The following is a 14,770-nucleotide window of genomic DNA, read 5'->3' as shown; positions in this document are numbered from 1 at the left end:
TGAAATCAATTGATCTCAGTATGTGTGAGAATTGCATTATGGGGAAACAAAAGAAGGTCAATTTCTTGAAAAGTGGTAGAACACTGAAGAAAGAAAAACTGGACCTTGTGCACACAAATGTGTGGGGACCTTCCCCAGTGGCATCCCTTGGAGGTTCTCGTTACTATGTCACGTTCATTGATGATTACAGCAAGAAGGTATGGGTTTATTTTTTGAAGCATAAATCTGAAGTATTTAATGTGCTCAAAATTTGGACGATCATGGTTGAGACAGAGACATGCTTGAAACTGAAATGTTTAAAGTTTGATAATGGTGGTGAGTATATTGATGGTGGGTTCAAGGAATATTGTGCAACTCTGGGTATCAAAATGGAGAAGACCATTCTTGGGAGCTATTGAACGTATGAACAGAACCATAACTGAGCATGCTAGAAGCATGAGGCTGCACACTGGATTACCACCTACTTTCTGGGCAGATGCAGTCAGTACTGTAGTCTATTTGATAAATAGAGGGCCATCAGTTCCGTTGGATTGTGGATTGCCTGAGGAGGCATGGAGCGGGAAAGACGTCAAATTTTCTCACCTTAAAACTTTTGGTTGTTTTTCTTATGTTCTTGTTGATTCTGATGTTCGTAGTAAACTTGAGGCTAAGTCAAAGAAATGTTATTTCATTGGCTATGGAGACTAGGCATTTGGCTATCATTTCTGGGATGATCAAGGTCGGAAGATTATAAGAAGTAAGAATGTGATTTTCAATGAGAAGATTGTGTACAAGGACAAGTCAAGTACAGTTGCTGAAGCAGCTCCTCAGGAGTCCGAGTTCGTGAGATTTGATGACCGACCAGAGGCCACCGTGCAATGCAGAGATGAGAGTGACGGGGAGAGAGGGTCCACTGCACCCATTCCTATTATTCTGTAGTCAGATCCAGAGCCATCCACTCCTGCAGCTGCAATTTGCAGGTCAGTTAGGACTATTCGGCCTCCACAACGTTTTTCACCTACTTTGAATTATATATTATTGACAGATGGTGGGGAACCGCAAAGTTACGAAGAAACCTTGCAAGATGAAAATTCTCGCAAGTGGGACCTGGCCATGAAGGATGAGATGGATTCCCTGTTAGGGAATCAGACATGGGAGTTGACAGAACTTCCACCAGGGAATAAGGCATTGCACAACAAGTGGGTGTACCGGGTGAAAATTGAGCATGATGGCAGTAAGCGGTACAAGGCTAGATTTGTTGTAAAAGGCTTTCAACAGAAGTAGGGTATTGATTACTCTGAGATTTTCTCTCCTGTGGTGAAGATAACAACCATCAGGTTAGTACTGTCCATGGTTACTACTGAAGATTTATTTCTTGAGCAGTTAGATGTTAAGACAATTTTTCTTCATGGAGGCCTTAAAGAAGACATCTACATGCACCAACCTGAAGGGTTTGTAGTAAAGGAAAAGGAAGGTTCAGTTTGCAGACTGAAGAAGAGCTTGTATGGCCTGAAACAAGCTCCTCGACAGTGGTACAAGAAATTTGACAGCTTCATGTGCAGTGTTGGGTACATCAGATGTCAGGCAAATCATTGTTGATATGTCAAGTATTTTTACAATTCTTACATTATTCTGTTGTTGTATGTGGATGACATACTTATTGCAATGGCTAGTATTGATGAGATCAATAATATGAAGAAGCAGATGTCAGAGCACTTTGCACTAAAGGATTTGGGATTTGCAAAGCAAATCCTTGGTATGAGAATTGTCAGAGACAGAGTCAGAGGCACGTTGAGACTCTCGCAGGCTGAGTATGTGCAAAGGGTACTCAGCAAGTTCAATATGGACAAGGCCAAACCAGTTGGCACACCCTTGGGCTGTCACTTCAAATTCAGCAAGGATCAGTCACCCAAGTCAGAGGACGAACAAGATTACACGAGTAAGGTTCCTTATGCCTTAGCCATTGGTTCACTTATGTATGTTATGGTTTGCACTAGACCGGATATTGCCCATGCAGTGAGAGTTGTGAGTAGATACATGAGTAACCCAGGAAAACAACATTGGGAAATAGTGAAGTGGATTCTGAGATACCTAAAAGTCTCCTCAGAAGTGTTTGTGTTTGTGTTTCTCAAGAGAGAGCTTAGAGGTGAGGGGCTATGTTGATGTTGATCTAGTTGGAGATATTGATAGCAGAAAAAGTACTACAGGGTTTGTTTACACTCTGGGTGGTACTGCAGTTTCATGGGGTTCAAATCTACAGAAAACAGTATCTTTGTCTACTACAGAAGTCGAGTACATTGCAGTATCAGAAGCTGCAAAGGAGATGATCTGGCTACAGGGTTTCTTGGAGGAATTGGGCAAAAAGAATCAAAAGGGCACTCTCTACAGCAATAGTCAGAGTGTCATATTCCTTGCCAAGAACCCAACATTTCATTCCAAGACTAAGCACATTCAAATCAGGTATCATTTTATACGATCATTGTTAGATGACGGACAGTTGGTACTTGAAAAAATTTGTGGAAGTCAGAACCCTGTTGATATGTTGACAAAGGGTGTTACACTTGAGAAACTGAAGTTGCGTATCTTCTAGCATGAAGACCCTAGTGAGTTGCAGAGGTGGAGGATATCATGTTTGAGGAAGACGGCGATACAGTGGGTGAACCAGTCTCCAAGTGGGAGAATTGTTAAGTACTGTGGAGCCTGGCCCACACCACACGAGTAGGACATGGAGGGGATTTTTCTTATTCTTTATTTACTTTGGCGTGTGCTACACTCAAGGGAAAATATTAAGTTTCCCTCCTGCCGTTTATCATCTCTTCGGAACTTACAGAGAGACAGCGAAAAAACAGGGTAAGTCTCGGGACTTATAGAGGAGCTCTGAGACTCGACGTTGTTACGGAAGAGAGGAGCTCGAAACTCGATGTTGTTGCCGAAAGAGAGGAGCTTTGAGACTCGATGTTGTTGCCGGAAGAAAGGAGCTCGGAACTCGGCGCTGCTGTCAGAAGAGAGCAGCTTGGAACTCGGGACTGCGTCACCGTTGCCAGAAGAGAGCAGCTCGGGATTGTGTCGCCGCTGCCAGAAGAGAGCAACTGTGAGACTCGTTGACACTGTTGAATAGAGAGGGTTCGAGACTCTCTCTATTGTATTTTGATTTCTCTCATTTGAATAAAAATCTTCTGCAACTCCTGTGGACATAGGCAATTTATTGAACCACATAAAATATTGTATCGTGCATGATTACTTGTCTTGTTGTCATCGATTTTTTTTCATAACAAATTCATTGAATTTAACCATTAACCGAGAAAGGTAAACGATCCATCTTCTGTTGTTGCAATGAATTCTCCCACGAGACAGGTGATTTGGCTAATTAGTTTGGATCAATCGCTTGAATTAATGGATTTTCCACTTATAAAGTGTTTAGACCCAAAGAAATGATCAAACCTAATTGAACTTGGTTCAATCACTTTACAATTCTCACTAATCCATATAGGATTATTACTTAATACTCTTCTTCACATGTAAACTCTCTTTTATGGTTCTACATGTAGGAAAAGATCCACATATGAGTACTTGCTCTAATATCATATGAAGTTAAGTCCAAAAGCTTATCCCACAATAACTAATAACTTAAAAACATTTTTTTCTAACTAATAAATTCAAAATTTTTGTACTCACACTCTATGTAGGACTATTCATTAACAAATACTGATATAACTATAATATCAGTATAACCCAACACACGGTAAGTATCTATTGTATAATATCAGAGGTTGGCTATCCTGAAATGATGTCCAGTACTGATACCAACCACCTTGAGTTGCAACTTTGCAACCTTGGAGCGCCATTTTGAGTTTGTGCTTTTGCAGCTTCGCTGCAGTGATTGTGAGAATGGGAGAGATGAAAACTGAGAAGCTTATTTGGAACTAAAAGTCCAATCCCCTCTCTCTCTTTAACCTTCTCACTTTTTCTTCTTCTTCTAGCTTCCCTGCGTTTCTATAAATGTTCATCAAAAGCTCAAAGTTATGTGCATTATCAGGCTCCAACTCAAACAATCTCTCCCCAGCAAGCTCCCCATATTCCACATTCCCATGAACAAAGCAGGCAAACAACAGAGCTCCCCAGACAGTTGGACCTGCCTCAAACCCCATCCTCTCAATCACTCCGTACGCTTCTTCAACCAAACCCGCCCTTCCTAACAGGTTGACCATACAGGAATAATGCTCCATGCCTGCACTTATCTTATACGTTTCCTTCATCTTCCTGAACAGTCGCCTCCCATCTTCTACAAGTCCCAATTTTGCACAGGTTGACAGTAACGACACAAAGGTCACGCTGTCTGGTGACTGGCCAGACTCCTCCATAGATTCGAACACTGTAAGAGCTTCCGGGTCCTCCGCATAAGATTGTATCATAGCATTCCACGACACAATATCCCTTTCAGGCATCTCGTCAAACACTGCTCGTGCCAGATGAATTCGGTCGTTCTTTGCATACATGGTGATCAGTGAATTAGCAACAGAAAGGCTTGTACCAGCTCCATGCCGGATGACCCAACCATGGATCTCCAATCCCAGCTTCAAAGACTCCGTCCCTGTAACTGCAGTGGATATAGCAATCGAGTCCGGCTCCACCCTAGAATTCAACATCATGCGAAAGACATCCACAGCCTCAATCAAAAGCCCATGACGGATATAACCAGTAAACATCGAATTCCAGGAAACGGAATCACGGTGAGAAAGTTTATCGAAGACTTTCCGAGCTTTAACTATGTCTCCACATTTAGCATACATGTCAACGAGCGCGTTGAGCACAAACAAATTGGTTCCAAATCCCGACCGAACAACATGCCGGTGAACGGCCTCCCCCACCTGAATTGAACCAAGGCCCGAACAAGCCTTCAACACTCGGGGGAAGGTGAACTCGTCCGGTTCCACCCCTTCTTCCTCCATCTGAAAATAAAGCGCCAATGCATCTTCACACATACCTAGCTCCACATATCCGGAGATGAGCGAGTTCCAGGCGAAAGCCGACCCGTCTCGTCGCGACATACTATCAAAAATCCGGTGAGCGTCCTCGACACGGCCGAAAAAAGCATATAAACGAAGAAGCTTGGATGACAGGTCCGTGCTCTTGCGAAGGAGGTTCGGGGGAACGAGGCGGTGGAGTTGAACGGCATTGTGAAGGCATTTCAAACGGAAGCAGGTCTCGAGAAGAGAAGAGAAGATTTGGGGTTCGATTTTGATGCCGCGGGAGACGGAACTGCGGAGGTCTTCCACTACTTGATCGAGCGCTTGGTGTTTGGTCTGAGTGAAGGGAGATTGATTAATGATAAGGGGAGTGAGCAATGAAGTGGAACGAGGGAAGTGGGTTCTGCCGCCAAGGCCACGGTGTTTGTTCCTCTGTCGTTTGGAGGAGGAGGAAAGGCAGACTGAAGGGGTGAAAATGGCATCAGCCATGAATGATTTGGCTTATGATAATGTTCAGGACTCAAAATGGAACATAACTTCAGACCTCGAACCCGTGATCACGACAAGCATCACGAGTGCATCCAATATGGCATCGGGCAGCTGACTGACCTCACATTTTCTTGCGGATAGACTACTCGATCAAATCAACAGTAAAGACCGAAGATACTTTCCAGCGAAGCTTAAAGACCAGTCATGGCTTATTTCTTATACTCCGAAGGCTCAAGCTTTTACTTTTCGGCAAATCTTGACCTCTCCGTGTACAAAACAATAGAATCTTCCACCTCCATTCCTCTTGTTCCCAAATTTTATAAAGCATTAGAAAATATATTCCGTGCTGGTCCAAGAGGAAATAATAAAGAAATAATGAGCAACAAAAATAAAAGCTGACTAAGATTTATTTTCAAAGATTCATCATAAAAAGTTTTCTCTTACACCCACTGGTGTCCCCAGCTAGGATAAAAACAGGGGAGTAATCTCCACAAATTTGAAGTTAAATCCAAAAACAGATTGAGAAGAACCGCATTTTATGCATTACGAATACACCAACTCATGCTGTGTCATCTGTTAGTAGTTAAAGAATAAAAGGAGGAATAGCTCCTCTTGCATTTCCTGTACAGAATCTGCCCCTTGAGGGCAATGCCGGCTATCACATGACCAAACTGTAAGATCAGCCACAGGCTATACATTCAAGGCTCATGCATCTACAGCAGGCCCTGGATATGCAGGCAGACTCATTATCCTCTTGTCTAGCACAGGACCTCCCACCGTGAAATGGTAGAGGCTTTGAAACTCTGATCCTTTAAACCCGAGGACTTCATGAACTGCAAACAACAGAACATCAAATACTTTTTTGCAGATAAAGAGTCCAATAACAGTATCAAAAGGGGTATCACTTTCCCAAATGAAATTGAGTACTGCGATGACAAACAGAAAATATAATATTTAGCACTGTGTCATGGAATAAACATATGTCAAAAAGCTGGAGGAAACATTCTAGGATGTCACTCATTGACAGAAAGAACATTTATAAAAGATGTGATGAGATTTTATTTTTTTTAATGTTGGACCATACGTCCGTCTCCCCCCCTCCCCGAAGGGTCGGCAATAAGCCAAAAGGTAAATGTGGCAAAGATGGGAAGTTTGAGATGGATATATAACATATTTATGACAGACTCCAAAGTGGAAACACTATGAGAAAACAATTTAAGGAAACAAAACAGGAGAAAACTAATTGAGATTGATGGAAGAACCTGGAAATGACTTGGATAAAAGTTGAGAAGAAGACTTGAAAGAGGCCAATACAACAGCGAACCAGGAGAAAAATGATTTCCACACTACTCCAGCAGAAATGGAACATAACTTTATTGGTGATTATATTCCAAATGTAGCTCTCTTAACCTCGTTAAGTAAGATAATATATTCCATGAAAATCTTAACTTTGCTCATGGTTCACTCACTACCTGATACAGCAGCAGAAAGACTTCGTCGTTAATTGCAACATGCTACAGTATCGTTATATGCTACAGCTGTTTTTATGGTTCATTATCTGTTCTTATCTGACTTTCACTTGCATTTGAACCAAAGGCACTATCGCAGCACGCCTTTCCTATTCCCACAGCTAAACTGCCCTGCCATTCTGATGACTCTAGCTCAAAGATGAAGATTGGGTCATTCAAAACAAAAATTTCTTTTATCAAGGCAGAGGATGGCAAGTAAACCTGACCAAAAAAATTGGATCATCTCATTTACTTTCTACTTTTTTTTAAGAAAAAGTTTGAGGTACTTACTTCCCATGTTAAACTGTGTCATATTAAAAAGGTCCATCTCCTAGCTAAAAGCAGACCTTCGTAGATAGACGAAAGGATCACAACAGCAGACAAAACTACCAGATCAATCTTATTTAGTAGAACTGCACTATCCAGCTCATATATAATCAGATTCTTGGCAGAAAGCAGGTAGCAGGCCTATGACAAACACTATTTTGTTGATATAAAGATGTCATTGATTATTAAAACAGAAGTTCCAGATCCTAAAAGATGAGTTGAACCCGTAATTTAATTGAATGAAAAAGCTATTACCCCACTAATCAGACACTCTTCTCTTTTCTTTTTAATAGCAGTCTTCTCATAGTTGATTACTAATATGATACATCCTTCAGAGAGGAAGCAGGAAACAGAGAGCATGACAAACCAATGATGACTCCCAGCAAGAAGAGATTTTTTATAACTAAAAACCTAATAGTGCCCTATGATATGAGTGTAGTGTAATATACATGGTTCAAGCTCTCTCTTTTAAACAATGTCTTATAGAATTTAAAGTAACAATGGCAAACAGTATTTTAAAGTTTTACATGCGAAATTTTTTTAACTGACCCAAGAATTATAGAAAACATACTAGAAAAGGAGATAAAGCCAAGAGACTCCAAGACATAATATTTCAGAATTATCTTATCATACATACCTTAGAAAAAGATCAGTTGTCACATGGCAAATTCCACCACCATATAAATGAAACGATTATTATAGTAGATAAACAGGTAGCAAGTTTCACTAAGAATATAAATATTTTGGATCACCTGAAACCTAGTAGCCACCACTTAAAAGTGAATACGAGTTCTTTAGCTTAAGGTCCATCCTACACAGTTTGCTAGATCTCTAGATTACAAGGTCACTTACTTCCTGAACTAACATCCCATATGAAATAAACTTAAACAAAGAAAGAATCAAGTAGCTTCTGTTGTGAAATGTAACAAGAGCGTACCAGCGTCATCAAAATAACACCCAATTCCAGTTGCAGATATTCCAACTGCATGTGCTTCAAGGTATAGCACCTGACCAAGTATACCCGTCTCCCAAAATAACCTGGGATACATCCAGGCTTTCTTTTCGCGCAAAGCTTCCTCAAAGCGAGCAATCATTCCCAGGCTGAAGCAGCCATCAGCAGCAATGTCCTGACCAGTTCAAGGAAGAAAGTCCTGTTAACTACAGAACAAAGAGTCACAAAGTTTCGCGCAGTAGAATTTTGTCCACTGTAAGAAGATATTTAATACATCCACCCCTGTCAAGTATCAGCTCCAAAACCACTATTGCATGCTCAGACAAGATGATCAGTTAAATTACCTGATGGCAGGATAATTGTTTGGCGAGCCTCTGACAATCCCCATTTGAAAGTTTGTACAAATGTAGATCATTAGGGCAACCCTCAGGCTTTTCCCACAAAAACTCAGGCCTTGATGCTTGCTTGAGCCCAGCCAAATGACTTTCATTTCTCACGAAGAAATACAAACCCTTCGGCAATCCCTTGACCCTATGAACAAATAAGGCAAAATGTACCTCTGCTTCCCATGGAAGAACTCTAAACGGGAATCCAGAGGGGCCCCTTAACGTGTCCCCTTCGTCTCCAGCGCCTGCTGGAAGACAATGTATAAGAATTTGGTAAAAGGTTTCTCTCTCCATGATATGAACACCATCCATATCAACAGCACTCCTCCTTTTCCTTACAACTTCTCTAACGGTCATACTCTTATATATTGCATCCGAAAGCACCACACTGCTCCGAAATGGGCTGATAGACAAGTGATCATCAACTCTTAAAGGCTTCTTCACAGCTTCAGCAGTTCTGTAAATAAAGTCCCAACAAACATGATCTTTACTGAGGGAATTAGGTTTTCCCTCCCACTTAAGCGATGGAAATTGAGCAATTGCAGAGGTTAACCTCGCATAATCAACAGTAATTTCCTCCACGGACTTCGGAAACACAAGCAGAAGACAATCAGGATGCTCAAACTCCAACTCGGGAAACCTCCCTTTCGTGGGACTCGAAGAAGGAATTTTCAGAAGCTGATAAGGCCCTAATCCCATAATATTCTCAAGGTCCTTAAACCCCAACCCATCAAGAAGCTTGACATCCCAACCAAGCGCACCAGCAGCAATCACAACCGCGGCAATCGCGTGGCCGGCATCGTGATTGCAGTAGCGGAACGCGCGCTCACCGTACTTCCACGACTCCCGCCAGAAAATCGAAGACAACCCAACAAGAAAAGAACCCTCCGGGAAAAACCGGGAAAAGAAATCCGAATTGACTACAGCCCTCCGCTCGAGCGCATGCTCCTTCGGAGCGTAATGGGCAACGAAAGGGGATTCACAGAGGAACGGAACAGGAGGGGAAATGATATAAGCTTCGGTCGGATGGAGATTCCCACTGCTGGGATTCACCCGAACAGACCAGGTAGAGTGCCCAGTGGTCTTCCAAGCTGAAAGCGATAGCGAATCATAAAGGAATCGAGATAGAGTAGGAAGAGAGAGCAGTCGAGGACACGGAAGCGACTGGAAGAGAGAAGTGTAGAGAGGGTCGTCGGGATGCTGGGGTCGGGGAGGCAGGTGGTGGAGAGGAAGAAGTGGGGCGGAGACATAACGGCGGAAGGGGTTGGGCTGGTTGGGCCAGTCGAGGCCGTGAGGGCCGCGAGCATAGCGGGTCAAGGAGTGTTTAGTCTGATTGTGATACTTCAGGACTTGCTCTAGAGCACGAAGGTGATCTTGTTCTTTCTGGATAGGAAAATCAGTGCTGGAGCCAGACATCATCCTTGTCTGAAACATTTTGGCTCTGGAGGTGGCAGTGCCGCTGAAGAGGAAAGCGGGGAAGAGGGATTGAGGAGAAGGCGGGGGAGGGGACTGGAACGGGAGGAGGAGTCGAGAAGGAAACAACTGCATTCCTCACTCTTGGTCGAAGTCGTTTCTTGAGTTTTTATTCTAGTTCCAGACTCTTCTCTTTGAATTTCAAAGGGGATGCAGGACAAGTGGCGCTCCTGCGCTGATTAGGAGCAATATGTTGGTGACGTAGCATTGATTCAGAAGATTAATGGGCATAGACCTTGTAGATATGAAAATTTAAATGCAAAAATTAGGATTTTGATCAACGGTTTAGATCATTGATATTGATCAATGATCGAAATTAAAAAGTCCGATAGTCAGTTAAGACAAAGTTCTTAACAATAAAAATGGAGGATTAGTTAAAAGAATCGATCAATAGTTAAAATTAGAGTCAATTACCAATATCAAAGTCCGATCAACAAGCAAGATGAGGTAGATTGTATAGAGTCATTATCAATATCAAATCAAAAGGGTATACCACATAAACACTCCCTAAGTGTTAAGCAACAAGGTGGCACTAAAGGTGACACATAGAATCATAAGAAAGTTTAACCCAAGCAGGAGGGAGATACGTGAGTGATATGTGACCACAACCATGTATTCCTCAATTTTGCTTTTCCTGCAAGATTCATTGGTGACTAGTGACCACAAACATTTGCTTCCCAAATATGCCCAGTGATGGTTAAACTGTTCTCTGGCTGCTCAGGTAAATGGCATAACCACAACATGATCATTAGCAAAGTAATTGCAGAGACTTGAGAAGACTGAAGGAAAACACATACAGGTGTTATCCCTCACTGCCTGAAGGTACATGCAGGGTGACCCCAAAAGAGTATAGACACAATTCAGGAGATGGCAATAGAAAGCAAGTGTTGGGTATATAGCAACCTTAAGATTCACTTGATGTGCATTTGTAATTGCAGTTCATGAATAAACATTTGGAGTAATGTGAAATTGGTCCTCTTGTTGATCAATTGAATCAATTGAATCACTGGTTTTGTAGATAATTCTCCCCAGGAAGTGAATAAGCTTTGAAAAAACCTCATGTAAAACCAGCAATCGGTGTCAAGGTCATAGAGTACGATGATCATTCTTGTTCAGGCATCCACATTTTTTGTTAAGAGGAAAAGGGGAACAGTTCATGGGCTGAGCAAATGGGAACATATAAATATTAAATTGAGGATCCATCATAGAACAACTTTGTATTATGCTGTCATATACTTGAGAACAGCTGATCTTATTTTCTCCATGTACTCTGCTGCTTGCTTCTGCAAAAGTAAACCACCAATTGCCTTTTGTTAGTAAACATTCGAAATGATCACGTAATGAGGATAACTTATTTCAACTAATTACCTGGTTATATTTATGTGCATTAGCTATATTTTCATCCAGAAGGGTCAGTAAAGACCTGTCAAGTTCATTACGCTCGAGCATCTCCAGTAACTGATTCACCAAAACAACAGCCTATATCAGTCAATTTTGGAGTACAGAAAAACCAGAGTCAATGCTCAGAAAACAGAAAAGGGTTTTGTTGCATACAGTCGCTTTCTTGTCCTGTGCTTGGAGTATCTTTGCCAGTCTCTCCTTTGCCACAATAAGCTCAGTTTGCATTTTGTCATATGCTTCTGTAATAAAGAAACACAGAGGACCACAGTTAGGTCAGAGAAACAGAGCCCAGGAAGTGATAAGGTGAGAGGCAAAGATATGAAACTCTCAAGTTTATTTCTTTCATCGAATGTTAATGGACCTATTCCTTCTTCCAAAACCTTCTGCATTGCTTCCAACTCAATCAATCTGTCCACCATATCCTGAGAAGAGCCCGGAAACATCAAGACTCCTGGTAAGACCTATCTAGATATTAACTGGTTCAATTTTGTTCTGAGCGAAACCTTAGTTCTTGAGACAGCAAATCGTAACTGGCCCAGTTCAAATTGAAGATGTGCCAAAAACTCCTTATTTAATCTGCAAATATCAGATTCAGTTAACATACCAATTAAATGGACAGAGAAAAGTTCTGTAACATTAGATGGGCATCACAGGTTCATAGGCAACCTAGAACAGAAAGCCAAGCTTTAGGCAAGACAAATCCGCACCTCATAATGGCAAATACTGCAATGCGGCCATTGAGCTAAGTGGCAAGTAAAGGCTACAAGGGCAAGTTGTTGTAATTGGTGCCTTGAATTATCCTGGTACTCAGGCGATGCAGAAGATATAACAACGAGGACCAACGAGTGACAAACCAACATGGCACAACACTAAGAATGTTCAGGTTCTAAATTATGCCTGTCAAGGCCACTTTAAGTTTTCTACCTTGAAGTGAAAATACATATGTTTTGAAAAGTAACAAACAGCATACTCAGACAAGAATGAAGCAGAAACTTTTCTCTTGTAGCCTACTCCTTTCTGGAACTACTCAAGCAACTGTCTCCTGTTAATGCCAACATGCCTCTGCGCGTGCTAGAACCGCTGATCTCTAACCCAACAGAAGAAAGGAACTTTAACGAAAAAAACTGACAAACAGAAAGTGGCTAATCTGATATCTCAACTATTGTTCTGGCATCTCAGTACTACTAAACACCACTTCAGGTGTGGACTTCTGAGGGAAAGACACTCCGAGCATAACCATTAGCACTTAACAAGAGTAGACCAACATTGTTACTAACCACCATTACGCCAAAAGACCGGTCTATTAGCGAAGGCGCAGCATGCATATTAAAGACAAGTCATTCCAACACTCCCCCGCACGGGGAACACCCGTGTACAAATGCAAATGCACAATCCCACCTATACGGGGACGGCCAAAGACAAAGTCCCACCTATGCGAGGACGAAACAAACGGGGGAGCGGGACTCGAACTCAAGACCACCTACTCTGATACCATGTCACTAACCATTACGCCAAAAAACCGGTCTATTAGCGAAGGCGCAGTATGCATATTAAAGACAAGCCATTCCAACAAACATGAGACTGTCTTAAATCATGAGGCAAGACCTATCCAAGCTAAAAGGACCAGTTTTTTTTCCTATACTATGAATGTTGCACTGATCTAACATCTCAAAACATGTCCAATTCTGAAATACTAAAAACTTGATGTTTAGGAACAGCCACCTCTTAAAGTTGATTGAAGCTTTGCGGCTATAGAATGCACAAACTGTACAACAAGGAGAGCAAACAGTCCATAGCAACTAACAATTTTTGTGACAACCGCCCCACGAGTACACCAAACACTTCACATGCTAATACCTAGATTATAAAGACTTTTATACTTAATTTGGTCAACTGTGTTTTACCAATAGCAATTGCTTGCTGTGGCAACCAACCATTAATACTGCAAGAAAAAGTTTATTTGAATGCTAAGATCAAGTAGAACTCCAAAGCTCTTCAGAGATGCACGCACATACTCATCAACTATGACAGAATGGGTACCAAAGAAAAAATAATGCTCACTAAGAACCCTTAGAGTTCAACACTTTATGTAGTTCGTTTTTCACTGTCACTCGTACACTTCGAGTTGAGCATGACTGATGAAAAAAGCTAGGCAAGCCCCGAGGAGGCAGCTCGACCATCTGTTTGAATTGCTGATTGTTTCAGAGCACCAAATCAAATGAGTTGCCTACACCAGTGAATGTCATATATGCTCCATTGCCAAAAGAATGAAGAATTCGGAAGATGAACAAAAAAACCAAGCTCAGCAGTCAACCGAGGTAGAAAGAACTCATTTCTTATCCAACAGATAAAAGAAAGTAAAGCTTTCCTCCTCTTGGCAATAGATGACAGCAAGATGAGGCTGTCAAATAGAAGCTCCTACATCCAGAGCATATTCAGAGCAACAGTGAACAAAACAGGAACGAGCCAGCTAAAAAAGAAGAGCGAGACATCACCTCGGTCTAATCCTTGCAATCTCGCATTCGAGTTCTCGAGCTTCAGTGTCCAGGAAATACTCAATCAGCTCTTCGTTGGTATCCGGCACAACCCGAGACTACAAATCAAGGAAAAAATTTACAGATTAAAACATAAAAGGGGTCAAAGAGGATGTCATGTGGATCACAGACCAACTTTGCATACCTCTCTCTGAGCTCTGCGGCGTTGTTTCTCTTCCCGGACTTGCCGTTCGAAGGCTTCTCTGGCATCGGCATCCTTCTCGAGGCGCTTCCGGAACTCCATTCGAGAGATATGACCTCCTTGTGGAGAGCCTAAAATGCCTTCCGGATCCTTCATTGAGTAACCAAAGATTGCAATTCACTGACCATTAACTGGAGCAAGGAAATAAAGGCAGAAAACCAGCGGGAAGAGAGCCTCACCCATCCAATGCAGGAAACTCTGGGTCTTGAAGGTGCGATTCGCGTCCACTTCGTCCGCCCAATTGCGTTGGCACTGCCGATGCTGAGGGCAGCCATGGATGGGTTATGGAGACGAGCAGAGGAAGCAGACTTTCGCTCTCGTATTATCTGATCCAGAGGGTACTCTTTTCGCTCTTTACCGCGAAAGTAAAAATTTAACTTGGAAATACGAAAGGAGTTACGACTCTGAACCGGAGCCAACTGGGTCCTGAAATGTCGAGTAGAACCATCGGAGTCGGGAAAGCCTTGGGACAAACCGGGGATTTACTATCCCACCCATCCGACCCGCCCCTTTTCAGACCTAAGTAAACTTGGCTCGGTATTGGAGTGATTT

At 42.2% G+C, this 14,770-nt stretch overlaps 3 protein-coding genes across 4 annotated transcripts; all 3 read right to left on the bottom strand.

The window, feature by feature from the left end:
• Positions 1-3,580: 3,580 nt before the first annotated feature.
• On the bottom strand, positions 3,581-5,551 carry LOC137935014 (pentatricopeptide repeat-containing protein At4g25270, chloroplastic). Its single transcript, XM_068779636.1, has one exon. The coding sequence runs from the start codon at positions 5,433-5,435 to the stop codon at positions 3,903-3,905; it is 1,533 nt and encodes a 510-aa protein (XP_068635737.1). The 5' UTR covers positions 5,436-5,551; the 3' UTR covers positions 3,581-3,902.
• Positions 5,552-5,813: 262 nt separating this feature from the next.
• On the bottom strand, positions 5,814-10,148 carry LOC137934577 (uncharacterized). Of its 2 annotated transcripts, XM_068779002.1 has the most exons (3): positions 8,567-10,148; positions 8,208-8,397; positions 5,814-6,268 (listed from the first exon to the last, which is right to left on the bottom strand). In XM_068779002.1, the coding sequence occupies exons 1-3, from the start codon at positions 10,040-10,042 to the stop codon at positions 6,141-6,143; spliced, it is 1,794 nt and encodes a 597-aa protein (XP_068635103.1). In that variant the 5' UTR covers positions 10,043-10,148; the 3' UTR covers positions 5,814-6,140. The 2 variants fall into 2 exon arrangements, with proteins under 2 accessions (XP_068635103.1, XP_068635104.1); XM_068779003.1 differs by lacking the exon at positions 5,814-6,268 and having other exon boundaries at positions 8,296-8,428.
• A 435-nt stretch (positions 10,149-10,583) lies between these two features.
• Positions 10,584-14,534, bottom strand: LOC137934544 (uncharacterized). Its single transcript, XM_068778952.1, has 8 exons — positions 14,398-14,534; positions 14,162-14,308; positions 13,978-14,075; positions 11,986-12,058; positions 11,844-11,904; positions 11,636-11,721; positions 11,450-11,539; positions 10,584-11,364 (listed from the first exon to the last, which is right to left on the bottom strand). The coding sequence occupies exons 1-8, from the start codon at positions 14,491-14,493 to the stop codon at positions 11,302-11,304; spliced, it is 714 nt and encodes a 237-aa protein (XP_068635053.1). The 5' UTR covers positions 14,494-14,534; the 3' UTR covers positions 10,584-11,301.
• Positions 14,535-14,770: the final 236 nt, after the last annotated feature.

Source organism: Aristolochia californica, unplaced genomic scaffold (assembly GCF_029961685.1).
Source record: "Aristolochia californica isolate CCGP_79_NKW_82.1479 unplaced genomic scaffold, dmAriCali1.0.hap1 SCAF_6, whole genome shotgun sequence".
NCBI classification, from domain to species: Eukaryota; Viridiplantae; Streptophyta; class Magnoliopsida; order Piperales; family Aristolochiaceae; genus Aristolochia; species Aristolochia californica.
This window is presented reverse-complemented; position numbering and strand designations above follow the sequence as displayed.

Excerpts from the sequence above, each read along its gene's own strand:
- LOC137935014 (XM_068779636.1), bottom strand. The coding sequence starts at position 5,435 with ATGGCTGATGCCATTTTCACCCCTTCAGTCTGCCTTTCCTCCTCCTCC.
- LOC137934577 (XM_068779002.1), bottom strand. The coding sequence starts at position 10,042 with ATGTTTCAGACAAGGATGATGTCTGGCTCCAGCACTGATTTTCCTATC. Across the intron at positions 8,398-8,566 it reads AACAATTATCCTGCCATCAG|GACATTGCTGCTGATGGCTG; the intron begins GTAATTTAACTG and ends TGAACTGGTCAG. Across the intron at positions 6,269-8,207 it reads GTGTTATTTTGATGACGCTG|TTCATGAAGTCCTCGGGTTT; the intron begins GTACGCTCTTGT and ends TGTTGTTTGCAG.
- LOC137934544 (XM_068778952.1), bottom strand. The coding sequence starts at position 14,493 with ATGGCTGCCCTCAGCATCGGCAGTGCCAACGCAATTGGGCGGACGAAG. Across the intron at positions 11,722-11,843 it reads GGTTTTGGAAGAAGGAATAG|AAGCATATGACAAAATGCAA; the intron begins GTCCATTAACAT and ends TCTTTATTACAG. Across the intron at positions 11,365-11,449 it reads ATGCACATAAATATAACCAG|AAGCAAGCAGCAGAGTACAT; the intron begins GTAATTAGTTGA and ends TTACTTTTGCAG.